This window comes from Saccostrea cucullata, unplaced genomic scaffold (assembly GCF_032062105.1).
Source record: "Saccostrea cucullata isolate Sc308-1 unplaced genomic scaffold, CSIRO_AGI_Scuc_v1 ctg270, whole genome shotgun sequence".
NCBI lineage: Eukaryota > Metazoa > Mollusca > Bivalvia > Ostreida > Ostreidae > Saccostrea > Saccostrea cuccullata.
The window spans coordinates 386,383-413,910 of record NW_026932876.1 but is presented as its reverse complement, the minus strand read 5'-3'; the positions used below and the strand labels follow the sequence as shown (position 1 = coordinate 413,910).

Sequence of the window (27,528 nt, the reverse complement as noted above, 5' to 3'; positions counted from 1 at the left end):
GGTCTGTCATTATCGTGTAAACAGAATACTTGATTGCATGATGCCCAAGATTTTGGTTACATATTCATGCTGTCTTGTGATAATGTCCTAAAAGTTTTATACTTGAGGTGATAAAGTTTTTTTTTAATACAAATAAGATTTTCTAAACTGAGATGCCTTATAAAAATAATGTGTTTTAACCTGCTTTCATAACTGTCTCTACTCGTATTTGTAAATTCCAAGTTTCCTCTCTTAGATGTTTATCGTAATATCATTGTAACTTGTATTCATTTGGAATATTTAAATGAAATTTTCTTTTCTGTCAAAGGGCATTTCGATCTAACATTCTTAATCGAACGTATAAAAAACATGATGGATTTCCGTAAAGACGGAAAAAAACTGTAAAGAAAAAAAATTACCCATCTATTCCAAAAATTTGTCGACAGACCACATTCGCATCTTTATAGTCCCAATTGTCACCACATACTGTTCCCCACGTTCCATTCATGTAAACTTCAACTCTTCCTTGGCCTATAGAACTTCCGTTTACTAGTCGAACACCTGAATTAAACATTATATCATTACAATTTATATATTAAACAATATAGATCCAAATGGACTTAGAATTAACTAGCTGACTTACGAGGTAACATAATGAAACGTGGGGTAACATGCTTTAAACAAAAATGTTTCGACCGCGTGACCGAAAATTACGAAAACTGGTCAGATGAGAATTATAGTTACCGTGAGCTGAGCTAAAATCAGTGTATTTTTTTATATACCATATAAGGCTATTCTTATATTTAAAAAAAACAAAGGTTAGGGTGGTATAGTTCCTACGGAAGCTTATTTAGGTCACGTAATATCTTTTTAAGTCGGTAATTGCAACTTCAAAGTTGGCTTTTCCAACTGTAAAGATGAAAAAGCCAACCTTAAGGAGGCTGGGGGGTCAACAAATTAACCACAAATTAACCACCAGATTTAACTTTTTTTTTTGATACGGTATCTTAAATAAGCTGTCAACTATCATTTGGCAAAGAAAAAAATCATACATTTTAGTTTTAAAATTTGATCATTTTTGTATACCTTTATACGGAGCTCTTCTTTTAAAGAAGATCGAAATAGTTTGAAAATGGCTGCAACTACCAGCCCCTTTATGTCGTCTGCCAACTTTTATTGTAAAGTAATGTACGATATACGCCTCATTTCATGCACTTGCAGTTTTATGTATTTTTATGCACCCGGATCGATAGATCCAGGGCTTATATTGTTTTTGTCCTGTCTGTTTGTCTGTTTATCTGTCTGTCTGTTGTCAACTTTACCCTTCACCATAACTTACGAACCATAAGAGATAGAAACTTCATATTTGGTATGCATACTGCACTACTAAAGTTCTCTCAAATGACATCAAGGTCAATGACCTTGTGACCTTGACCGTGACCTATATGCAAAAAATAACTTTTTTGACTTTTTGCCATAACTTTTGAACCATAAAAGATAGGGACTTTATATTTAGTATGCATACTCCACTGATTAAGTACTTTCAAATGACATCAAGGTCAATGACCTTGTGACTTTGACTGTGACCTTATGCTAAAATAACTTTTTCGACTTTTTGCCATAACTTTTTGAACCATAGGAAATAGGGACTTCATATTTGGTATATATGCATACTCCATTAATAAAGTTCTTTCAAATGACACTAAAGGCAATGACCTTATGACCTTGACCGTGACCTATATGCTAAAAATAGCTTTTTTGAACTTTGTTGCCGCCGGGCGTATGGTGTTTCACAAACACATCTTGTTTTTATCTCTTTTTTATTTCATCATAACGTTATGTATTCCGTCTTTTCCCCACTCACATTGTGATTAAATTATTATTCATTTATGATAAAATATTGTCAATTTTTATAAAAAATATATATATATATGAAAGAACGGCTAAATCCGACATAAAATCCGTTTTCCGCTCTATTTCTTTGTAATAATCCATAACTGTTCTATTGTACAGTCAGAATATAAATGAATAAGACAACGAAGGCTGCATGACGATTCCAATTTCTTTGCGAATCGTGGAATAAATGTGTTTTTGAAATACTGATTCCCCCGTATGGCAGCTTATAGTGAGCGTTAAAGGACAGAATGGATAAGTCCCATTTTTGGTCCCTGGTTTTTGGTGTCTTAGAATTATGCAGCAGTTTATCAATTAAAACCTGCTTCAGCTCTGCATCAAAATGAGCATTGGCTCCTAGTTATAGAGTACACAGAGGTCGCAGGAAGGTAAGAAAATGCATGTGTGTTAATTTTTGGATTTTCTCATTTTGTGCAATTTTTCATCGATTGTTCAGCACATTTTGTTTTTTAGAAAACATACAGCACAAGTTTGCCTTTACTCTAAAGAACGAGTGCACTTATGGGCCCCGGTAAAATGTGAAAAAATAAACATTCAAATTAAGCAAAATTTTTCATCCCAAATCATTAATTGATATCTAAACCATAAGATTCAACAAATTTTACCGCTGAAATTCACGTATATACAAGGAACAAAACCATAGAATGCGGCAGGGGTCAACCGACATTTGTGATTTTCTATAGTAAATCGAGAACGGTCAGTCAATTCAAAGCTTTTGTTTACTATGAGCCTAACTTTGTACAAACTTGTGCGAATGACAAAAGACGCATTATACATTTATAAAACTTGTGTGAAAGTAGGAAATTTGTACACGATTAGGCTGGTAGTTAAAATATTAAAAATGTACAAAAAGTACAATGTTTTTTCTATAGCAAGTGAGAGGTATTTACCTGTATGACCCATGTTGAACCCACGTGTGGAATAAATTATTTAAAATACTGATAGTCACGTGAGTTCTACCAAGATAAACATTCATCAAAGGTGCTCACTGTAAAACATCGGCAGTTTTTTTTATCATTTAGTCAAAGTTGCGCCGCTTAGAAATATTTCTATGTATCAATATTTAAGATTACGGTAGGGTAAAGAGAGTTTAGCGCAACTCATAAAAGTGTCAGACATTTTTAACATGTATGCAAGACAATGAAACAGGTATTGAAAGCCACCTAAACACTCCTTTTAGATTTCAAATTCATTTTATTGTATATGTTTTTTCAAATGCAAGAGTACCGATTTCTTAGTTTGATTATTATGGCTACAGGCAACTACAGAACTTCTTTCAATTTTTTAAAACAGATATAGCACAAAAAATTACATTCCACAAACGCGCCCGACTATGATCCACCATCAGATTGTTCAAGATCTCATCGCCTTGATTTACATAAACGAAACTAAAAGAAGGTTCGGTTCGACTTTTCCGGATTTTTAGGGTGTCCATATAGGCATTTAAAAAAAGTCAATTGTTTCAAATCCATGCTGATTTTGGTGATGATTATCGTGCTTTTTAATTAGAAATATACACTAGTATATAACTATTTCCAAAAGAGAACGATTTGGTTATATATTCTAAAGTAAAATGGCACATAAAAAGGGCCCATTAAGCATTACTTAAGTGCACTTGTCCTTTATATATTTCATACACTAGTATCAGATGCATTTTAAAAACTTATATAGGCAAGCTTGTTCTCTATATTACCCGGAGTGAAAATGTGTTAAATTTAACGAATGTCCACCAGAATCGAGGTAATTCGGGAAAATGTCCTACTTATGCACTCTCTTGAGCGCTTGAATCAAAATTGGTGCTGTTTTTTTTTCAAACAATCAGCATAACTTCAAACCATCATAGTTTTAACTGTGTTCTGTTTTTCTACATCAAATAGGACCAGATTCGACCGCTACCACACCCTGTACTTTCTTAAATTGAAGTCATACTCAAGGTTTAAGGTCAAAATTGTAAAATCTAAGGAAAGGTCTTGTTAAGAAGGATACATCTTTTAAATATAAATGAAAGCCCTAGTCGTACTGTTCAATAGTTATGGCCAAAGATTAAGTTTTTGTTAAAGTTGGTCAAACTCTAAGGTCGAGGTATAAAAGGTCAAATATACTAATTTCCATTAAAGGTATTGCCACAGTGAATACATATCTGAAGAATGAAAAATTTGAGGTATTGATTGTGACGTCAAAATACCCTGCACGTTAACTGACTATAGAGGCTACTGCATTTATGTACTATATAACAAAGATATAAACTTATTTCTTAAAAAGTCAGGATAACTAAAATTCATAAGATATATTTTTATTTCTTATTTTAGATGAAAATTGGCCTTTTCTGTAATTTATAAAATTTAAATAAATCGGGTGTCAAAGATTTCAAAAAATTTAAACTTTAAAAGATTTATTTACAGACTTAGCTTTTAAAAGACAGACAAATTCTAAGTAAATTCAACTATGGAAACATGAGGTTATTCGAGTCTAAAATCGTTGAACATTATAATTTGAACGTGAATAACGTAAATTATATGTTACATATCTACACAATCTCATACTACCGGGTACTTCCACTTATAGCTTTAAAAAAATACTTGTACTCCCAACAAATCAGAATTAAGCATAATTGTTTCATTAAAATATATTAATAAATGTCTTAATTTTCAAAGTATTTATTGATTGATAGAAGAAATACGCCCTACAAAGTATAACCCACTGAGATTTCATCACTCTTGCATACATATCCCTGTGTTTAATTCTGAAAGTAGCATAATGTAGGAATCCATTACTCAATATATTCATCAACATTTGAAATACTCATATTATCTGATGAAGCTATAGCCCTTTAAGGTTTAAACTGATAAAATAAAAGGACACGCGCGTGTTTTCAAAAAAAAGAGAAAATGATAGCAGCATAATGTAAGAACCAGTTATGCTTATCTTTATTCTAAATTGCATTTTCTTATGTTTAAAACTAAGGAAGTTATTATAATAGTCATTTAAACTTTCATACAATTGCAGCACACATATACATGTACGTTATCAAGAATTACAACAACATAATGTGGGAACCAATTATACCTTCTCTCATTATCTTTATTCTTCATCTTTAATTTCACTTTGTTTTGTTTTAAACTAAGGACGTTACAGTAATTTAAACAATCAGCCAATCAAATTACAGCATTCGTACATGCGCGTGTTGTCATTAATTCCTCATATAGCATATTGTAGAACCTTATGATATATTACATATAGTAAAAGTGTTTCGTCAAAATACAAGGGAGTAATTAAGATGTTTGTTTAAGCCAATCAGAACGAAGTGCATGTGCGGGAATTCATGAAAATTTGATCATGTATTTTTGTCTAGGCTTTTTATTTTTTATATTACGCGTTTCTATTTCTTTCTCAAAATTTTAGAAGGTACAGTTACATTATGTATATCAATCATTTAATTCATTGCACGCACGTACGTGTATGCATGTTGTAGATTTTAAATGTACCGGATGGCAGTAAGATACAATTTTACATCCGCATTTTTTTTTACTGTCAGTCAGTTATTTGCAAATTTAACATATTACACTGCTCTCTTTAAATGTACAAGATAGAATTTTTATTGAGTATCTTACAGCCTCTTAGTTAAGGCCAAGTTTTAGTAAATGATAGGTGCCTTCAGGTCTCTAAAAATTGAGATTCGGATTCTTCTAATGAGCATCCTTTTGCAAATGTAGCTTGGTAAAATTTAAATGTATGAGGACTTATATAATTTTTTAAGTTTACTCAAAGGAAATACATATTTCAAACTGCCGTTTTCGATTAAAAAGAGTATTTTTATAAATATGGGAGTTTTACCAGACAACAGCCTCTCGTAATGCAGGTTTTCTGAATTCATATCTTTTTGACCTTTTTTTAAATAATGATAACATGAACAAAGTGGGTAGCGGGGTTACTTTTGACACTCTTTTGAAGTGAATGCCATGAAGTCTTTATTTTCTACATATTTCTAATCCTGAAGTAAAGTATAAGGGGAAAATTAAGTTAAAATAAAATCCAGGTTTTGTTTAAACTAAATGTTTAATTAAAGCATGGCATTCAATTCAATTATATGTCAAAAGTAACTCCGCTATTATCATTTTAAAGAAGAGGACAAGAAGAAGATATGCGAAAACGTTTTCTGTAAGCAATACTGATACATTTCCTGCGTTAGAAATCGATAAAAAAAATTGATGTTTATACAAGACCTTCTTCTTTTTTGGCAGTTTGTTTTCAAAATTTTTTCATTGAGTTTATCAACATTTTTAGGTCAGAATACATGTTATTATACCAAGCTAGACTTTGTTTCTCAGTTTGTAGAAATATGTAGACACCTTTCATTTACTAGAATTTGATCTAACTTCATTTACAGGGACATGGGCACAGTTTCAACTAATTTTTAAAAAAACCAATTTTAATGTTTACAATACCTTATAAAGGCAATTCAAATGATCAGCAAAAATTTGAACATCATTTGTTGATTTACAAAGAAAATACAGAACTTAAAATTCTTCATAATGTAAACAAGACTCGTGTTTTGTTTACATATGAAAAATATTTCAATAACTAGTATAAAAAGACAAGATTCAGCAAATCGCTAGAAACTGTTTAATTGTTTTTAGAATTAACTATTGGAAAAATCTGCTTTGAACGAACATATATTAATATGTTCAATGACTAATTTTGGTGCCTTCAGATCTCTAAAAATTGAGATTCTCTGAATGAAATAATTCAATTATATTCAGTGAATAAAATATACCGGTATTTAAAACTAACATATTTTAATATATATAACCTATGTAAACAAATTCATGACACGAGCCTTGTTTACATTACAAAAGTTTGGAGCTCTATATATATCTGTCCTGTATCTCGACAACTGAAATTCCAATTTTTAATCATCATTAGAAATACCTTATTTTAGTATTTGTAAACAAAAAAAAAAAAAAAAAAAGAAAAATAAATTATAAAATTTTGGTTTAATTTGTGTCCATGTCACATAAAGATGTAATATAGATATGTTTTCAAAATATATTCTATCGAAGTATCAAATTACGTAAGTTGTTTTAGTATCATAAAGGAAATTTATAAACATTGGGAATCAAGAGTAGAAAAGATTTTCTGTCATTCAATTATGAAATATACACTGTGACTATTTTTATAATATAGGCAAGGGTATTTGAATAATAAATGTAATCTGTTCGATAATATTTTCGTTCTTTCTTCTAGGGCTGTGAAGGCGTACCTATTTTTGCAGCTTCTGTTGGATCATCTTCAGGCAAATTCTTAATTTTCTCGGTGATTTGGGTTTTTAGATCGCTCAACTCTATTCTGTATTTATTCATCTGGGCCTCCATCAGATTTAAATGAGAAAGGATCATTTTTTTGGCAGTAAAGTTTATGAAATACTCTAGATTCTCAGTATTTGTAAGAGGACATCTTTCCATCACACTATCTTCACTGAAAATATTTTGACCCGCCACTGCCAAAACTGACCATACCAGTAGTAGTACTACTAGATTAGTTGTATCCATTTTGCAATCTACAAAAAGAGCGACAAATTATGAATAAGTCTTTCGAAACAAATTTTAAACAAGATGTAATTGTGAAACACTAAATCTTTGTTAAATGCAAATTAATTATATCAGTACCCTGATTAGGGTCTTCTCGCAAGAAATACAGATCTGAAATATGAAAGCCCTAGCACCACCTGTTTGAGAGGTAGGACAGACTCCAAGGTCAAAGGGTCAAAGCTCTTGGTTTCAAAGGTCTTGTAAAAAGGATTACATATGTGAAGTATGAGAGATCTATTCCTAAACGTTCAAAATTTATGGCCAAGGTTAATTTTAAAAAGAGGTCAAATTCCAAGTTCAATGTCAAAGGGTCAAAGTTCTCGATATCAAAAGAAAGGTCTTGTCACAAGGATTAACTATATGAAGTATGAAAGCCCTAGCCCTAAACCTCCAAAAGGTATGGTTAAGGTTTGTTTTTTTTTTTAAAGTAGGTCAAGGTCAATGGTTAAAGTTCTTTGTATCCAATGGAAGGACCTCTAACAAGGATTACATGTACATATGTGAAGTATGAAAGTGCTAGCCCTTACTGATAAAAGTTATGTCCATGGTTAAAGCTTTTTTTTTTTAATAAATACGGAGATTTCGAAGGTTAATGGTAAAAAAGTTAAGGTTGTTGATATCCAATAAAAGGTCTTTCCACAAAGAATACAAATGTATAATATGAAAATCCAAGCATCACCATTTAAAAGTGATGGGCAAAGTAAAAGTTTTGAATTTTTGTGTAAAGTGGGTCAAACTCCAAAGTCAAAGTCAAAAGGTTATGGACATGGTTTAAGTTTTTGCGGACAGACAGTCAAACAGACAGACAGGCCTTGTTGAATTGATTGTTTTAGTTCATTGTAGAAAAAAATGTTCAATGTTCACCTGGAAATTATTGTACATAAGGAGCTATGTGATAATTCGTATGTTGACCTCATTTGTCTGGGTTTTAGGCTTGAAGGACAATATGTAAATATATGAGATATTCAAGTTTCTTTTGTGAAATTCTATAACGGGTTAAAGTTGTACCAAATATGATGTATTTTATATTTACTTTGTAACATTCTAAGGTTGGCAAATGGAAGGATTTCATTATAGCCGACCGCTTGTAAAAAGATCGAGCTTCGATATTCAACATTGTTTTTAATGAATTCTGAATAGTTTTGTGCAAAAATCTAAATTATATAAATGAAAATAAACTTTAACTTTAACTTTTGTTAAATGAAAATTAAATTTCTTGGTACACAAAGTAAGGTCTTCTCACTAAACATTAATACAGATGTGAAATATGAAAGCCCTAGCACCACCTATTCAAAAGTTATGGCCAAGGATAAAATTTTTAAAGGTACATCAAACTCCAACGTCCAACTGTCAAAGTTGTGTTTTCTTAAGAATGGTCCAAGCACGTAGCAACGGGGGGAGGCAGGGGGAGGCAGGGGGGTCTCCCCCCCCCCCACTTTTTTCCCAACTTTTCCTTTACTATTGAAAATGTCTGTAGAAAGGTTGTTAGCCCCCCCCCACTTCTTACCACCGCACCACCGCATAGTAATATCAAGGAAATGTAGTAGTGAATGCAAAAAATTGGAAGTGAAAGGAAGTTGGCCTTGAAAAAAGTTGGCCACTACCCCCCCTCCCCCCCCCCCTCCCCCGAAATAAGGTTTTCGGGGGTTGGACAATTTCCTTTTTTTGCTTGTCAACTTTTTACAGGTTAGTAAAAAAAATTTCTCTGGTTGCCCCCCCCCTTTCAAAAACGATGCTAAGTGCCTGGTCTATTGTGACAAGGATTACATTTGTAATGGTAGGAAGCCATGGCCCTAACCGTTCAATAGTTATGACCAAGGTTAAAGATTTTTAAAACAATGTCAAACTCCAAGGTCAAAGTTCTTAATATCAAATGAAAGGTCTTGTCATTCATATTGAAAATATATTATTGATTATTTCTATTATAGTTAACTATAGCATCTATAAGTAAAAACATGAAAACTTTGAAACTTTGATTCCCTATTACTATAGCGAAGAACTTTACTTTGATCTACTATATTGAAAATTTTAAAACATTGATATACTAGAGTAACTGGAGTAAAAGCTTTGATTTACCTTAATAAAAATTTTAAAAATCATGTATTTACTATTGTTAAGACTTTAAATAACTATACATATTTATACCTAAAAATGAAAAGGAAAAAAGAATTTTTGCAAAAAAAAATTACCTTTGGACAACCGTAGTATTTTAAGCCATAAACACTTATCCAGCTACAAAACTTGCATGGTCCAATGATAAGTTTAAAATCTTCCGAGAGAAAAAAATGCTGTGTTGAAATTCAATCCAACTTGGTAAATATTACCTAATGAAATAGGGCCATATTGTATGAGCGTTGTATTATTTCTTTTAAAAAGCACGTAACTTTATTTTTCTCTTCTGACAATCATGTCTCCTTGACTCAAGGTTGACGGTGTGCTACTCTTAATCGATGGAGATTGTAATACAATACGAATACTGAATGACATACTTAGATTATATTAAACTAACTCAAAAGTTTCGAGATTAAAATAAATACCTACCTCCCTAATGTTTCTTAAGTTTACAAAGTTAACTTAATGTATGCCAATGTAACAGGGGTATTAAAGAAAAGTAAGTTATTCGTCAAATGAAACGCCTAACACATTTTATCTCTACACTCTAGCATAGAGGTATTATTTACAATATATCAACTACATTTCATGTTAAAAAAAATTAACCAACATTAAAAGACATACTTATATGTCCCGACTAAAAAAAATACTAGTATTTTTTTTGAAGCTATGAAAAATATAAATGATTTAAATTAAAAGCAAAAGAAACTCCAACACAATTTATTTATTTTTGTCAATTTAATGTTCCCTTCGAGAACATTTTACTACTAGTAACTTTAAGATTACAAGTGCAGGGCTGCAAAATCTAGACCTTTACTCGGCACGCAGGACCATTGACATGAGAGGGATCTTTACTCGTTTTATACGGTCTCATCCGAAGACAAGTTTTCCCTTATATATATATAGGACCCTCCTCCCCCCCCCCCCCTTCGATATAGACCCCTGGGCTTTTACGACTTTTTTCTCATAAATAATTTTTCATTGACATATTTGTGATAAGATCTATGCCAACAAATCAAAGAATTACCTAAAACAAACGTTCTATAAAATCTACCCTACATTCTATGTTAAATAGAGAGTGGGGTAGAAATTTTTATAAAATGTTAGTTTAAGCAATTTTTCTGAATTGACGGGATAGATTATATCACAAATATGTCATCCGTATATACTTTATGTGAAAAAAAGTCTAACAGGCCCGGGGGTCTATACTTGGGGGGGGGGGGTCCTGTCCTCAAGCACCTGTGGACTAATAGAGTTCCAAAACATCCCAGGTACAAATTGGACCCTAAGGGTTTGATGCTCTTTTCGCACTCTTGAAACCTGTAGATTAAATTCAGTCGATTCCAAGTGCAGCGTCAAAAACTTGTTTAACACGGGTAGTGACATTTCCAATCCTAAGTTTTTAGCTTTAAAAGTAAATGTCATGGGTCGTTTGGATATTATCTTTAAAAAATGTCCCGTCCTGCGCTAGGCGTTGGTCAATAATGCAAAGTGCATTAATCAAAATTTTGACACTTGTCTTTTAAGTGGATGATCTCTTTATCTGGGTGAAGAATCCTAAAATGGGGTAAAGCAACATTCAATTATCAATCATATATGGCATTTATGAAAGCATTCCCCCTTTTCAGTTTATTTTCTAATACAGGACTGCTGTTCTCGTAACTTATATCAAGTGTGATAAATAGATTAAGTCCTCTCAATTAAGACCCAGTTAACAAAATATATGGATCCTTGTTACTCGTACGGAAGTGTCCCTTTAAAAGTTATGTGTGTAGTAGAAAATAAATTTATAACACAAATAGAAAATGTATACTGAAAAAAAAAAACGTTAAGGATCATCATATTAAATATGTTTTACAAATACTGTATCATAGAAAACAGAATTCAGTTTTAATTTTAGTATCATATTTTTTATTTAAAAAGTGAAAATTAAACATTGGATGTGATAAATTTGTTTGAACACACGCTGCGAATTGTTCATTACGGTCACTTTAGAATTCGGCATGTTGGGGGTAGACCTCAACATGAGTTTTTTTTTCCAGAAGAGTCAAATTACGTCACTAAAATGATTGCCAGTATTTTGTATGACCTCCCCGCGAGGCCGTCCAAGGCTAGCCTGATGGATCTGTTGCAATTCCTCCTGCAATGCTGTCTGAAGCTCCCGTCGATTTTGGGGGAGTGTAAGATGAACTGAAATGCTTTGCTAAAGAATGTTCCAGGCATGTTCAATTAACTTCAGGTCTGGAGAACGACTTGGCGGGTCCATACGCTAAGTTGTTTCACTTTCCATGTACTCGTTTAATGATTCGGACTCTATGAGGTCGAGCATTATCGACCATTAAAATGAAATCTTCCCCCAGAGTACATGCAATACGTCTAACAATAGGATGAAGAATATCATTTCGGTATTTTAAACCTATCAGGTTGCCTTCAATAATGTGCAGATCAGTTTTGCAGTCAATACTTATGCCTGCCCAAATCACCACCAAACCTCCATTTACTCTGTATTTCTCAGAAGTGACACAATCAGCATATCTTTCAAAACTGGCGATCCAAACAAGTCTCCTGTCATCATGGAAGTCAAAACAAAATCGCGACTCGTCTGAGAAAAGAACAGAACTCCAATGACGTTATTGCCAATTTTTTGTGTTCTGTTGCCCACTGAAGTCGATTTGTGCGGCACTCTAATTTTAATATAGGACGTACGGCTGGTCGGCAAGCCTTGAGATTTGCTTCCTGAAGTATGTTTCAAACTGTTTGAGAAGAAATCCGTCTGCTCGTTGCTCTCTGATGCTCAGTATTAAGCTTAAGAGCACTTTGGAAGCGATTCGTCTCAGCAAAATTGGCCAAATAACGATCCTCACGGACTGCCGTACACCTTGGACGGGAGTCCCGATTTTAGCCTTTTTGACAATATTCTGCGTGTAAATATCGGTTCCATAACCGTTAATTCCTCTTTGGGAAAGATAAAGTCTATCTGCAATGTGACATTGCGTTTTACCAGCTTCCAGCATCCCTGCTACCATGGAGTGTTCGTCCATACCCATATGCCTCCTCATAGCGTCTTATCACCAGTTCTGGCCAGATATGCTGAAATTTTCTGATGTTCACTAAAGAAAACCCTCTTTGATACTTCTTTGCTCTCATTGTTCCACTTACTTTTTGAACGCCACGTATTTTCTTGACCAATATGTCCCAAAACTCATTAAACACTTGTGATCTAAGTATCTAATCATGTAAATTACATGTTTTTAAAACTACTTAAGCCTTGTTGTCACATAAATTCATGGGTATAAAAATATTATTCTTGTGTAAAAAAAAAAAGTTATCCCTAACTTATTTTGCCCAGTATATTTTACCGCTTCAACAAGGATGGCTTTATCATTTATAGAACAAATACAATACTTAGAAGGAAATACAAAGATGATATGCAGTACTCATAAGAGGATTCAAAGAAGTAGCATACATGGATAAATAAACTATCATTATAAATATTCATACATGTAGTTATAAAAGATAACTCATATTCACGCCTTCTAGCCTATAAAAAAGTTTTGATTTTTATCAGACATTTCAACGAAACGTCTCCACTTGTAATTTCATGACATCCAGTCTTTCTAGTCCTTTGATTTTAGATTAATTTAGTAAAAGGCGGACATATTTTAGTAAAATATGCATTGTTTATATAAATTCTTAGTAAATCAACAGAAAATTGAACTCTAACCAAAAGTTCGTAAAAAGAAATAATCAACATCAGCTGATATCCTTCATTGTTTCTGCAAATACCGTAAAAAATAAGCGGAAAGTTTTTATTTACATGTCATAAGCACCTTTAACCAAATTCACAATTTGGTAGTCACTTTTTATGTTTATAAGAAATTTACATGCAAATTTTGGTGTTAGTTAAAGATGGTTATGATATGCGTAGGAGTTATCTGACACAACCACCCTCTTGAGTTTTCCCATTACTCTAATGCTAGTACGGACCGTTGGTACTTAACTTTGTGCCCCTATATCATAACAAATACTATTGTATCATTAACCAACCAATATTTATCATTGAATTGGAACATAAGCCTACTGATTCATGCGAGTTTTAAGGGAAAAAATACTATCTGAATACTTGAAGTCATTGTTGGCCGAAAAACGGCCTTATAGAGAATTATCCTTTTTCAAGAAGTGGGTCAAACTCGTAGGTCAAAGTAAAACGGTTAAAAATATTTAATTCAGCTGAAAGGCCTTGTCACAGTGAATACACATGTGATGTATGAAAACCCTAGATTCAATTGATCAAGAGTTATGGCGAAGGTTAAAGTGTGTTATTTTTTGTAAAAGTAGGTCAAACTCCAAGGTCAAAAGAGCAAATTTTGGTGGCACATAAAGGAATGCTATGTTACAAGAAATACACCTGTGAAATATGAAAGCCATAACCCCACCAATGAAAACTTATCGGCAAGGTTTAAGTTTTTGCAGAAAAACAGACGGACGGACAGCTAGACAGACGGACGAACAGAAAGGGCAAAAACCGCCAAAACTTATTTTTCGAGGGCATACTTCTTTAACTTTGCACAGTTAAAAGTAAATCAGTGCTTTTTATGTGTATCACACTGATACTTCGAATTTTACGATTATAAATGAAAAGAAAACTAGTAATACAAGTCACCAAGAACGACATATAATATTACATGTCTGCATGCATTATTTATTTTAACTTAAATCAAATATAAGAGAGGTCTAGGTTTGTGAGAACTAGAGCTTAGCCTTGGTCAGAACTTTGTCAATCTTAATTTTTATACACACCGCGTAAAAAGCGGGGGGGGGGGGGGTTATATAGTTATCGGGATGTCCATCCGTCCGTCTGTATAGCTGTTCGTCTTTTCCTCTGTCCGTTACTCTTTGGGGTACCCATGTCTTATTCGCAAATCATCTTATACCACTGAATGAAATTTCATGAAACTTTCACAGAATCTTTGTTACATATTGCCATTGTGACCTCCTTATTTTAATTTTTAATCAGACACATACTAATACTAATTACTTTAAGCCACAATATAACACAAATTCTCTTTTGAAAATGTTCATATTATTTGAAACATTTTCCAACTGTATTTTTCTTCTACTTTTTAAGATTATTTTGTACTTCCATATTAAGAAGAGGTCTGGAAAAAATTCTGTGCTAAAAATAGACCACGTACTGCTATCCATGAACTACTTTCATAGTTCTTTTACACTCATTTTGAAGACATTAGTACCTTGTTTTGAACTTGAAATTACCATTTAAAAGTGCAAAATTTAGACATTTTCTCAACAAATAGTTGTAGAGAGAACATGAATGCACACTTTGCATATTTTTTTGGATTTTTTAAGCCTCGGCTGAATTCTGTAGCTTCGCAGTTCTAAGGAGCATATCAAAAGCATTTTCTGAAAAAGTATGGATTATATACACAACTTGCATTCAATTATGCATATTTATTGTATCTTTATCATAAGGACTTGAAATATGATCAAAATTAATATAATGTATTTTAGCCATTTGAAGAAATGTTTACATTTTGTTCTCATTGCACTTATGGTGGCCGTACATCCCCCTTAATTAAGTAGATTTTGGGAATATAATATATCACAACCTCCCAAATGAGGATATAACTTGTCTTCCTTATTCCTGCTTTATTTATATACCCATAAGTGTATAAACATCCAAAAAGGTCATAGGTATTTTAAAACAATCAATATGCTACAGAGAAACATTGGTCTTTTTTTCTGTGTTATCATCGTCTATGTGTATGGCTGTCCTGATAAATGTTCTTGTAATGGGACAGTGGTGATGTGTGAAAATCAAGGATTTTCGTTTGTACCACAAGATATCCCCGACAAAACGACCGAACTGTAGGTATTCTGTAAACCCTCTGGCATATTCATATTCATTATGTAGTAAATATATTTTCTTTTAATTATTTCTTCAAGCGAGGTGATAATTCTTTTTATGTCAATTTTCTGTTGTATATAATAATTTTAATCATTTCTTGATTGTGGGTACGTGGATTGCTTTCTTAAAGACAACCGCCTCGTCTTTAAAACTTTCATATCTTGTCAGTTTTCAAAATAATTTTAAAGCTTTTTGACTCATAAAGTTCCATTACAATTATTGTCTTCCTCGGCGAATATACTTAAAACATTGTAAGTTATAATGTAGTCCTTGTTTTTAAGCTCACTATTTTAAGTATTGTAAATCAACTATTATTCGCGTCATCTTTTATTCGCGATTCGTCAATTTGAAATCAATCTGCGACCATTAATTTTTTCTAATGAATAAACATTCTCTTCATGATATCCAAAGCAAAATAAATAGTTTCCGAAGATTAATATTCGAGAGTTTAAGTAGGTCGCGAAACTCGCATGCAGATATTTCTCTCAAACGATTTTACAGTATATTGAAGAAGAACTTGGATTTAATTCTGATAATTGTTATCCACCTTAATGAAAAATTTTCTTTCATATTATATGTCAGTCTAAATTTGAGATATTTATACAATCAGATTGAAATTAATTTACGTATACCTACAATGGAAACTTGTGATGTTTAATATTACTAGTATTCTTATACATGTACTTTAAAAGAGCTTTAGCAAAATTTGAATACTTCTTTTTTTATTTTACAAAAAATCAATATCATCAAAACATGGATTTTTTTCACACTTACTACAACCATTCCCAACGAATAAGTAAACTCCAGGCTTTCTAAACGTCACAGATAGCTGCTTTTTCAGTAAATATACGTACCTTGTTATTGATCATAACAAAAATAATTATGTTAATAAATATCTGATTATTCTCGCAATCACTCTGAAGTTGATATTAAAAATGCTTTTTCTATTTAAATAAATGACAATAATATCTGTGTTACTCTTAGAGATAAAGTCTTTCAACAATCTATTTGAATTCCCATTTAATTTTATTGCGCTTCGATTTTGCAGACCTATTTTTCGCATTCACACAGAAGCAGCATTTACTCAAAAACTTTCCTTTTCCTTTTGATATATGAAATATAACTAATATCTGTGAATGTATTCATACAAACTAAAACAAATTCTGAATGAAAATATAAATGCTGAGCGTGCTTAACATCATAATATATAAATATACATGCTTGTTTTAAAACCAACATACTACTAATGCACTGATGTGTGCTCATTGAAATAAGTACCAAATGTCTTGAAAGTTATATTTCTTATGCATTGACCATGTTTTTTTTTAAATAATACGTTATAATATACGAATTATTACTGACCAAATATCCCAAATTTATTAAAATATGCCTGGTCATTTGTACAGAATTCTTAATTAATTCTCTACTTCGTAGATTTTTAGGAAGAAATGAGTTTGAGAGCATAACTGAAAATCAGCTTGAAAAAGGTGCTTCCCTGAAGAAATTGTAAGTATTTAATTACCAGTCTGCTTGGAGATGATATATAGACCATGCCTGATGTACAATCTATTTAAGAAAATGGATTTTACATAAAAAAAAAACTAATTGAATCAAATTAATTACCAGAAATATTCAACACCATACATTTTTGTGAAAATATTTAACTTGATTACAATTTATATTTATAAACTCTTTATCTATTTATGCTTAAAATTAAAAAAAAATAGTTGTTTAAGGACAAAAATTAGTTGAAATCGATTACCAACAACATGTGTCCTAATTTTTAGCACGTTCTTTCACAGTATTTCCTCATTTTAGGTATTTGTACAAAAATAGATTAAGTCATATTCACCCTGACGCCTTTACCTACTTGAAACAACTAGAAGTACTGTGAGTACAAACATTTCGTGTTCTGCTTGTGTCAGATTGTTTTCAATATACATAAATATAATGTGGGCGAAGAAATTACAAATGATATAATAAATATAAAAATTATATATATATATATATATATATATATATATATATATATATATATATATATATATATATATATATATATATATATATATATATATATATATATATATATATATATATATATATATATATATATATATATATATATATATATATATATATATATATATATATATATATATATATATATATATATATATATATATATATATATATATATATATATATATATATATATATATATATATATATATATATATATATATATATATATATATATATATATATATATATATATATATATATATATATATATATATATATATATATATATATATATATATATATATATATATATATATATATATATATATATATATATATATATATATATATATATATATATATATATATATATATATATATATATATATATATATATATATATATATTATATATATATATATATATATATATATATATATATATATATATATATATATATATATATATATATATATATATATATATATATATATATATATATATATATATATATATATATATATATATATATATATATATATATATATATATATATATATATATAATGATGAATATGCCTAAGTGCCTCTCTATCATTCTTGTTTTCTTTATTCCTGTAGATCGGCATCATACAACCACCTGAAAGTAATCAAACGTCAATATTTCTGGAAAACAATTCGACTGAAGTTATTGTAAGCGTAAAACATATAACATAAAAGTAAATTTTGATATGCTTATCTGTAGATTCAGTAATTAACAGCAGTCTGACAAAAGCCAGCCCCTACTATTTCACATCGTCCATAGGTCCATAAGGTCCCTGTTAACAGTATTATCTGAGAATATTTTCTGTAATTTAATTTTGCAAACCATCTATTAATGAGGAGTTTCTTGTTGAAGCAATTAGGAACATGAACATTTGTATATTGAATTCCAGTACGACGTATATACATACAGTAAATTCATAACAGTCCGCAAACCAAATTATTGTATTCAAATGTAACATATTTTTATATGATAAATAAGATATATATATTGACATGAAAGAAAGGATGATTGAGAATTATATCATCGGGATTTTTAAAATAACATACAAGATAATATGGTTATATATCCCAACCTAAATATAAGTTATTTTGCTGGCTATTAGGTTAACGTAATATATCTTTTATGTTTGTCGACATATGTAACTGAACATATGATATCTATTCAATGAAATATATTCAAATTAGTGTATATATGTACAGATTTACTTCTGAGTTTCCTTTACAAAAGTAAAGTTTCATTTGGACATAAGAATCTAAAATTAGCTCTAGGAGTTTTTTTTTTTACAAATAGTTATTTGGATAATGTTTTGTAGAGATTTCAGCAAAAACAAAATTGAAATGATAGAGGACGGTGCTTTTGAAAAGCTTCCAAATCTTCAGAATTTGTAAGTAAAATTCAGAAAAAAATATTTGTTAAAGTTTTATTGAAAGCAGCAAATAAATATTAATATACGCTAATCTGGCTTTAAAAACGGATCATGTATTTTAAGTTCCAATGTTTCAGAACCACCCCTGGTATGCTAGAATATTTTCTTTTTTACAGACGTCTAAACAGTAATAAGATTAGAGCGATAAGCAATGACACTTTCCGCATGGTTTCAGGATTGGAAAAATTGTAAGTACTCGTGGTACATATGTTAGAAAAAAAAAATTAGTAGAATGTCGATTTTTTCTAAGCATTTGAATAGGAATTACTTTCTTTTGGTTTGTTTAATGAATGGAGTTTGTGGAACATATTTTACAGAGAATTGCAAGATAATGCCATTCAAACAATAGGGAAACTTGCTCTACGGGATCTACAAAATCTACGAATGTTGTATGTAAATTTTCCAGTTCTAGTGCTAGTGTAAAACATTTATGTCAAAACTGCAGATAAGGCTACTTTGTTTGATATTGCACCGCCAATTTGGGGTAGTGGTGTGATATCAGGATTGTACAATGCTGATTATGTGATGCTGCGATATTGATAAATTGATGTTAAAGATGTGATATTAAACGAAAACGATATCTATCACTTCGTCTAACTTGTGACTTCGTATTACATCATCGCATCGTTATTCTTTTGTCCCATTGTATCATCGATACATTATCAACGTTCCATCAATCAAAACTTATGGCGCGAAAATGAACAAATGTCAAAGTTCGTAATTGATACACACGCAGAATAATTGATATTGTAGGTCAATGAGCAAAAATGAATTGGAGACCCTTCCAACAGGACTTTTTAATGGATTGGATTTAATAGAAGAAATGCAAGTATTTCAGTTTACTACATGTTTTTACCTTCTGAAAAAGAAATAGAATGTGAATATTTTTTTTTGTAATTTTCAATCTGCAAGTTCACTTTTTTGTATTATATTTCACATTTTTCAGACACCTATTTATCCATTTATCAGACGTCTGTTGAAAACATTTTTCAGATTTCTATTTATATATTTTTTAGATTTCTATTTATACATTTTTCAGATTTCTATTTATACATTTTCAGATTTCTTTTTATACATTTTTCAGATATCTATCTAGTAATAAACTTGCTGAAATCCAGAAGGGAACTTTTAAGAATTTATCAAAAGTGAAATACATGTAAATACTAGTAACTTCTAATACTTTGCTAATTCTTTTTAAAAAATATTATTTTTATCTATGTTGATTATTTCAAGAAGAATAAGTGTTAACAAAATAACAGATATCATATGTCTTTTTTTCTGAATTACAGTGTACTCAATAAAAACTTAGTGAATAGAGTTGAAAGTCATGCATTTGAGTCTCTTCCTGCTTTAGAGAGAGTGTAAGATATCATATTCAACAATTAATGTGAGAATTATATAAAATACGCTCAAAATATTCAAAACAATATTTGAAATAAAATAATTATATCAACAACGGGCTTCTAATATTTTCAGATACCTAGACGCGAACAATATAAAAGAAATGCAGAAAAACTGTTTTGGTAATGGAACGAAACTTGATCGTTTGTATGTACATGTATTCATATAGATACTAGTATACTTTCCTAAGGGATGTCAAAAATTGTTTTCAATGCTTAAATATGTACTTTCTGCTGTGGATACTTTATATTGACCATCTTAGGTATCTGGGTTCCAATCCCTTGATATGTGACTGTGGAATGAAGTGGTTAATGGACTACGTGAAAACCCATCACACCTCGCTAGAACTAGAGAGCAGGGAAGGAAGTCGTGTCGATGTGCTTTGTGACAAACCAGATACACTTAAAGGGAGACGTGTTCTGGATCTTCCTGAGAACAGTTTTTACTGTGGTACTACAACACTTTTACCTTTACTCAGCTTATACAAAATATCTTCTTCCCTTTCTCAGTTGATACAAATATAGTCTTCAGCACTAAATTTAGCGAGTAACAACTTCCTACATTGCTTGTGAAATTTCTAGAAAACACACAATCCTAAATCATAGAGTCCCTTTGAGGGAAAAATTTTCGAGAGGGTTTTAAACTTCTAACTTAAATATATATGTAGATAACGGACAATATTACAGCTCAAAAATTAAAAATACAATTTTCGGAGCAGAGCAAACTCGGACCACTAAGACATCAGAGGTGGGATCAGGTGCCATGAAGGAGTGAGCATCCCTTGCCTACCAGTCAACCCCGTTGTGTACTCCGTGTCATGATCAGGAAATAACGGGACAATCTGTTAACAATTGAGTTTGTAAATAATAGCTTCACAATTAGTATGAAAAACGTCAGTCAGCCATTGACTTATAAATAGATTGTATTTGCTGACAAGGTCATTATATCCATCATAGAACTTAAGAAATGATGCGACTTTAAACTTTGAATTTCAATCACACAGAATGTCATTGGGTCCAGACTCGATTATGAACTTTAATTCCAGAATGTCGAATTCCTGGAATCATGTACAGCGGGACAGAAAACAAAACAATGAAAGGTTTAGGATGTCAATATTGGTCAGATCAGAAACCACACAGACATGACTATGACATGCTTGGTATGAACCAATCAAACTACTGCAGAAATTTTGACCGTGACAGAGCATGGTGCCTGACCAATCAAACAGATGTATTGTGGGATTACTGCTATGTCCCGGTTTGTGGTATGTCTTACATCAAGTTTACTATTGAGCTTTTCATAAAGGGTATAAGAACGTTCTTGTTTAGGAATACAAAAATTTACTGATATTATATTTACATACTTATATTACAAAAATATAATTTTCCATTCTTTTCTAATTTTCCAAGGAGGTGATTTGTTTTGCTAAAAAGGGACAATGAAAATCATGTTTCCATTTTTTTTTTAAACTAATACTTGGATATCAATAGTACTCTTTTTTCTTATAAGCTGTATCAATATGATAGTTTCTTTAGTTTAAATATTTCTAGAGAGATTTGCTTATTCTTATAGGAAACATAAAAATATACCAACATTTCAGCAAATGGTACAAAAAAACTTCAAAACTTTAATCATCTTCATTGGCGTCGGAAGCAAATTGAAAGTGGGGGGGGCTAAGTGTAAAAAAAAAATTTTGTACCTTCAAAAAAAACCTGACAAGCAAAAAAAAAAAAAAAGGAAATGTCCATTTCCCAAACACGAAAATCCTATTTCGGGGGGGGGGGGGGGGGGGGGGGGGGTTAGGTTCCTTCAGTAACCACCACTTTCCCCATTTTTAACCGATACTAAGACATATCTGTGGAAAGTGGGGGGGCAAAAAAGATATGTTCAATGTCTATACTAAGTATATATTTGGAAAAAAAGTGGGGGGGGGGGGGGGGGGGGGGGGGGGGGGGGGGGGGCCCCCCTAGCCCCCCGGTTCCGACGCCTATGATCTTGTCAAATACATCTTCATTTCAATATTGTAAGAGTGTACATTGAGAAGCATAAATTTAGAATTGTTGCGTGAAAAGATTTCAATTTCAAGCTTTATTTTGAGACTTTTTGAATTAAGATATAAATTAAAGAGTAATCCTTCCTGGCTTAGGATCGGATATCCTTAAGAGGAATATGCTACCTGATTTAAAGTTAACATATTCAAAATTGAGCACATTGACTTTCCATAGACTAGTTGGTTTGATCATGAATTACCGATACAAATTTCTGTGCGCCTATCTATTGTATTTAGTTATGATTTATTGAATGTTTAAATTATGAATTAGCGCATTAATATCTGCTGTAAAGTCGCTAAAATGAAAAGCTCGATCGCTTTTTAAGGTATATCACTCGTGAAATTTGTTATATCAAGGATTTTTTGAGAAGTATGTTTTGGATTAGTACTCATATAGAATGACTCAAAATCGCACAGAAAATAGGGGGCCAGTCTGCATCTTACTGAGCTATTGTAAAATTCTGTTGACCTTTGTGCACTTGAATTATAACTCTTTGTTTAATTACTTTAACCTTTATCATAGTTTGCCAGAGGTAACCACGGCAATAAAAACATGTTTAATCTTATTTTACGTAAAATAGCTTGAATAATATTTATCATTGAACAAATCTTGCAAATTAATGCGCGTAAATTATTGTGTGACCTTTTTGCATTTAAATGTAACATATCTGGAATATCAAAAATCTAAATAGGCAATAAAACATTTTTCTTGTATCAACTTTTTACGACTCAATTGCTGATCAGTCACAAGTATCGAGTAGTTTAAAATAATGAAAGAAAAAGTTGAGAACAGTGTTGTTAACTTTGAAATATTGGTCCAAATATGTGATTTTCAGGCGAAAAACGGTGTAAATGTTATCTTGACTTCTTTAACATATCTTCATTTCCCGGCAAAGTTTGTTGAGGGAAGGTGTAAATTTTGTTTTAAAACGTAAATTGAGACCTATATTATATATTCCTAGCAATATCATAACGGAAAAGATTCTCCGAGTAAAAGTATGTGGGGCTAAAGTTCCAAGATACTATAACTTAAATAAATGTGCAGATTTGCAGAATTTTCTGCTAAATATCCTTCCACCACAAGAAATAGTCCCTCATAAATCTTGCTTTTTTTGGTGGATTTTTGAGCGTTTTTGTTTTTTCATTAAATACAGTTTAAACTGTTGATTTTAAATGTGTTATTTAAATTGAATTATAATATATAGTTTTGAAGTAATAGGTTCTACGTGAACTTTTCTTAAAATCTGATGAATGACATACCTTAAATACAAATGGTTTTGAAATATTTAAATTCTGTATTTTTCGTGAGTAGTAGATTGTAATTTAAAGGGAAAAAATTAGTCTCAATGAATGACCATCGTCTGTCCGTCCGTCCGTATATCTGTTTATCCGCAAAAAATGCTTTGATTGGTACCCACACCTTCGATGTATTCGATGCTAAGACTTTATACTTCACATGTATTTATTGTTACAAACCCTATTTCTGAGTATAGAAATATTTTTAACCTTTCGAATTTGATCTTGGAGTTTTGTCTACGTTTGAAAACTTAATTTAGCCTAAGCCATAACATTTGAACAGTTGCTGATGTGGTCTTTTTTTTATTGTAATGTAACATGTAATGTTTGTTAAAAAGACCTTCCTGATGATACCCCTAAGTTTGACCTGGAGTTTGACCCATTTTGAAAAAAATAAATTAATCCTGTCACTCACTTTGGATTGGTTGGGCTTTCATATTTCATATGTTTCACCTTTGCTCGGGCATTCATATTTCATGTATAAATTAATGAGACGAATTCTTTCTTTTTAACAGCATTCTCTTCTTCTTTACCATATTTACATTTGAGAAACCATAACCTTTGCTATTAGCAGTTATGGTTGGCGTTCACAAACACATCTACTTAAGTTGATTTCTCAGTAAAAATATTAAATGAATAACGATATGATAAGTATTTAAATGATAAATGTATTTCGTGTATCAAAACAGGAAATATCTGTTATGATTTGAAGTCTTCGAGATCCTTGCACAGATGTTCCATGAAAACCTTTCATTGCAGGTAATCTTTCATTAAAAAGCCGTAGGAAAAAACTCGCATGTTTAATTCACTTTAAATACCGTTATTCATGTCTCATCCATACAGAAATATTCAAAGTCCGTTCTTTTTTCTCCTTGAGAAAGATTCTGTGTATCACATTAACAATACCTAAAATGGCTCTGAGAAACTATTTCTTAAAAACAAAAAGAACATACATTGATAATGAATTGAAAAATAATTGAGACATTCAGTGCTATAAGAATGCACATACAGGAATCATTAACCGCTTATCTGCGTCCTGAAGTGTAATATGTTTTGGTTTTTAGTGAAATTGATAATTTGGTCAGTTGTCATATTTCCCACGTGGAGAAAACATATGAGATAGAATGCGTTGATTCCTGGATGATGAGGAGGGCTATCGTGTCCAACCTTGTGGAGCATAATGTAATTAAAGAGCAATTAAGACTCAAGTGTAAGCAATCTGGACTTGTACTCACCATTCATTTTAGCAGAAAGTAGTATGCATAGTAAATTGGCGGTCTTATTCTTTTTGTATTTTCTTTTCTCTGTTATTCTACATTAGTATCTTATATATTAACTGTGCAAATAATGAATGTACTATCTACATTTTAATAAATAGAAGAATTTAACATAATATGAAAATTAAATCTTTTACAGGCTTTCCCTCGCCATGCGCTTCTGAAAATTCCTTGAAATTAGCTAAGTCAGGGACATACACCGGTTTGTTGCCTTATTCCCAACAGATTTTCTGTTGGTGAGGATGTTTTCCTCTTCTGCTGATGTATCAAAATAAATAAATAAATAGATAAAAATAAAATGATATTAATAAAAATAATTAACTTTCAAAATAATTATACTCATATATGGGAATGAAAAATAAATAGTTCATTAAATGATTTATAAAACGATTTTGAGCAACTTAAACAAAATTTCAGAATATTATTTTTCACCAAGACCTCTTCTGGGGTATCACTAAGTCTGAATTGACAGTGAAACAGCCAAATTCTCTATGAATAACGATTCTCTTTTTGATTTAGGTCCGTGATGCGCCTTGTTAACAATGGAATAGCTGCCATTACAGATACAAACAAATCAGTATGTTATACTAGCGACAAAAGGAGGTTCCTAAGTGCCATACAAACTAAACTAGAGGGAATGTGGGATAAAACTAAATTTCAAATTCATGAATGTGAGACGATATAAAGATATACATTTACATTATTTGTTTGAATTTTTTAACGAAAAGATGTACAAAATAGATAAATATTAATTTAAGCAAGACAAAATCCACTAATAAAATTCGTTTTCTTTCTTTTTTTAATTCGTTTTCTTTCTTTTTTTTTTTTTTAAATTCCAGGTCCTTTAACAATTACATATGACAAGATGGAAGGTAAGCTGGTTAATAATCTGAATATGATACTTGCTGAACGAATGATTGCAAATCAATAATCTGATTTCAATTCAATCAATCAATCACATTACATCTTAATTTCAATTTATTGACAAAGTTATTTTTCGAACATTGGAATGATTATAGGTTTGTTTTCCATTTTTAAAGGAGAGATGGAGATCACCAGAAGCACCGCAAAGAAGATAGAGATGTTTATACTTACAAATTTACACTATGGTAATAGAAATATAAAGTTTCCTCTAACAATCTTTTTCTTCGACTTTCTTGATTTGTATATTGACTTCGTATTCGTTCGAATAATGCTAAATGGTTCTATAGTAATAGGTGGAATTGCTGGTGTTTTATTGATTTTGGTGTTTGTCCTTGTGGGTCGCCTTAAATTTAATAGGTAGGTATGGTCTTTTTATCTTTTTTCTGACAGTTTATGAAAAAATAAAGTCAAGTACAACGAAACGCGGCCATTGACCTTTCCTTCTGAATGTCTAATTAAAAATGTACAAACATCTCTTGGAAATAAAAAGAAAGGGCATTTGATTTTGCTGTGAAATATTTTGAAATGGAAGTTTAAAAATGTATTTTTTTTAGCAAAATAATTTCCAAAGACAAAAAAGAGTTACCCAACAGAAGGAGTTATCTTAATAATAGACAGTCCCACGTTTACCACGAAATCGTTGACTTTGACCAGAGCCTGAAGATGCCATATGAAATAGAGGAAAAGAAAGAGAGGGAAGGTCATTCTTATGTCACTCTTCAGCAGAAGGAAAGTGGTCCCAATGAGACGCCTACAATGGTAGATGCCAGTCACAATCGGTTGTCGGTCTTGTATATAAATACCGCCCATTCGGAGCAATATGATAAGTCGTCAAAGAGTAAAGACACATCACTAAAAGAAACAAGTATGTTCTTCAAAATCACTTATTAAATAAAAAATACTGGGTTTTTTGTGAACGCTGAAAAAATTCTTGGATTTTTTACAACGTGATTTTTATATCAAATATAAAGCCAACTGTAAATAATACCCGGTAACTATATCAAATTTTTAACATAAGAAATTTTCCGGTTTTAAAATAGTGAAAGATTTTTAATCCTACTTAAAATATTTCTGCTTTAATGTCATGTTTGTTTATGGAAAATTGTCAGAAATATTATATTATTACTAAATGTGCATAAACTTTCAAAAAATTATAGATTCCAAAAAATCTTTTTAGTAAAAAAACAAACAAACCAGAGAAAGTTATTCAAGAACTGGTTTGTATAAATGACATTTCAATATCAAAGGGAATAGCACCTTGTTTATTCTGAGTATTTATGGAGAAGATAATGGTTATCAGAGAACTTCCTTATTTGAAATCAATGTCGCTTTTTTCCTGGTAAAGAATAGAATCATTTTTATTTAATTTTCACCAATTCACTTTTCAAGTTGTGTTCTACAAAGGAATTTAATGACAAGCAAAATGGATTGATTTTCAATTGCTATCTTTTAAATCTATTACATGTAGCTAAAAGTTTCAAACTCAATTAAAGTGTAAAAAAATCTCTTTAAAGGGGCATGGACACAGTTTCAACTGAATTTTAAAACTAATTTTAATGTTTACA

The 27,528-nt window shown here is 31.0% G+C and overlaps 1 protein-coding gene and 1 long non-coding RNA gene across 2 annotated transcripts; one reads left to right on the top strand and one right to left on the bottom strand.

The window, feature by feature from the left end:
* Nucleotides 1-7,063: 7,063 nt before the first annotated feature.
* Nucleotides 7,064-9,759, bottom strand: LOC134236396 (uncharacterized). The gene is made up of 2 exons (XR_009985608.1): nucleotides 9,671-9,759; nucleotides 7,064-7,450 (listed from the first exon to the last, which is right to left on the bottom strand). It is a non-coding gene; the product is annotated as an uncharacterized LOC134236396 (long non-coding RNA).
* An 8,412-nt stretch (nucleotides 9,760-18,171) lies between these two features.
* LOC134236380 (leucine-rich repeat and fibronectin type-III domain-containing protein 5-like) lies at nucleotides 18,172-26,854 on the top strand. Its single transcript, XM_062718542.1, has 14 exons — nucleotides 18,172-18,236; nucleotides 18,902-18,973; nucleotides 19,132-19,203; nucleotides 19,333-19,404; nucleotides 19,769-19,840; nucleotides 20,100-20,171; nucleotides 20,305-20,376; nucleotides 20,492-20,563; nucleotides 20,679-20,866; nucleotides 21,462-21,680; nucleotides 24,827-24,842; nucleotides 25,559-25,678; nucleotides 26,080-26,148; nucleotides 26,518-26,854. The coding sequence occupies exons 2-14, from the start codon at nucleotides 18,927-18,929 to the stop codon at nucleotides 26,852-26,854; spliced, it is 1,428 nt and encodes a 475-aa protein (XP_062574526.1). The 5' UTR covers nucleotides 18,172-18,236; nucleotides 18,902-18,926.
* Nucleotides 26,855-27,528: the final 674 nt, after the last annotated feature.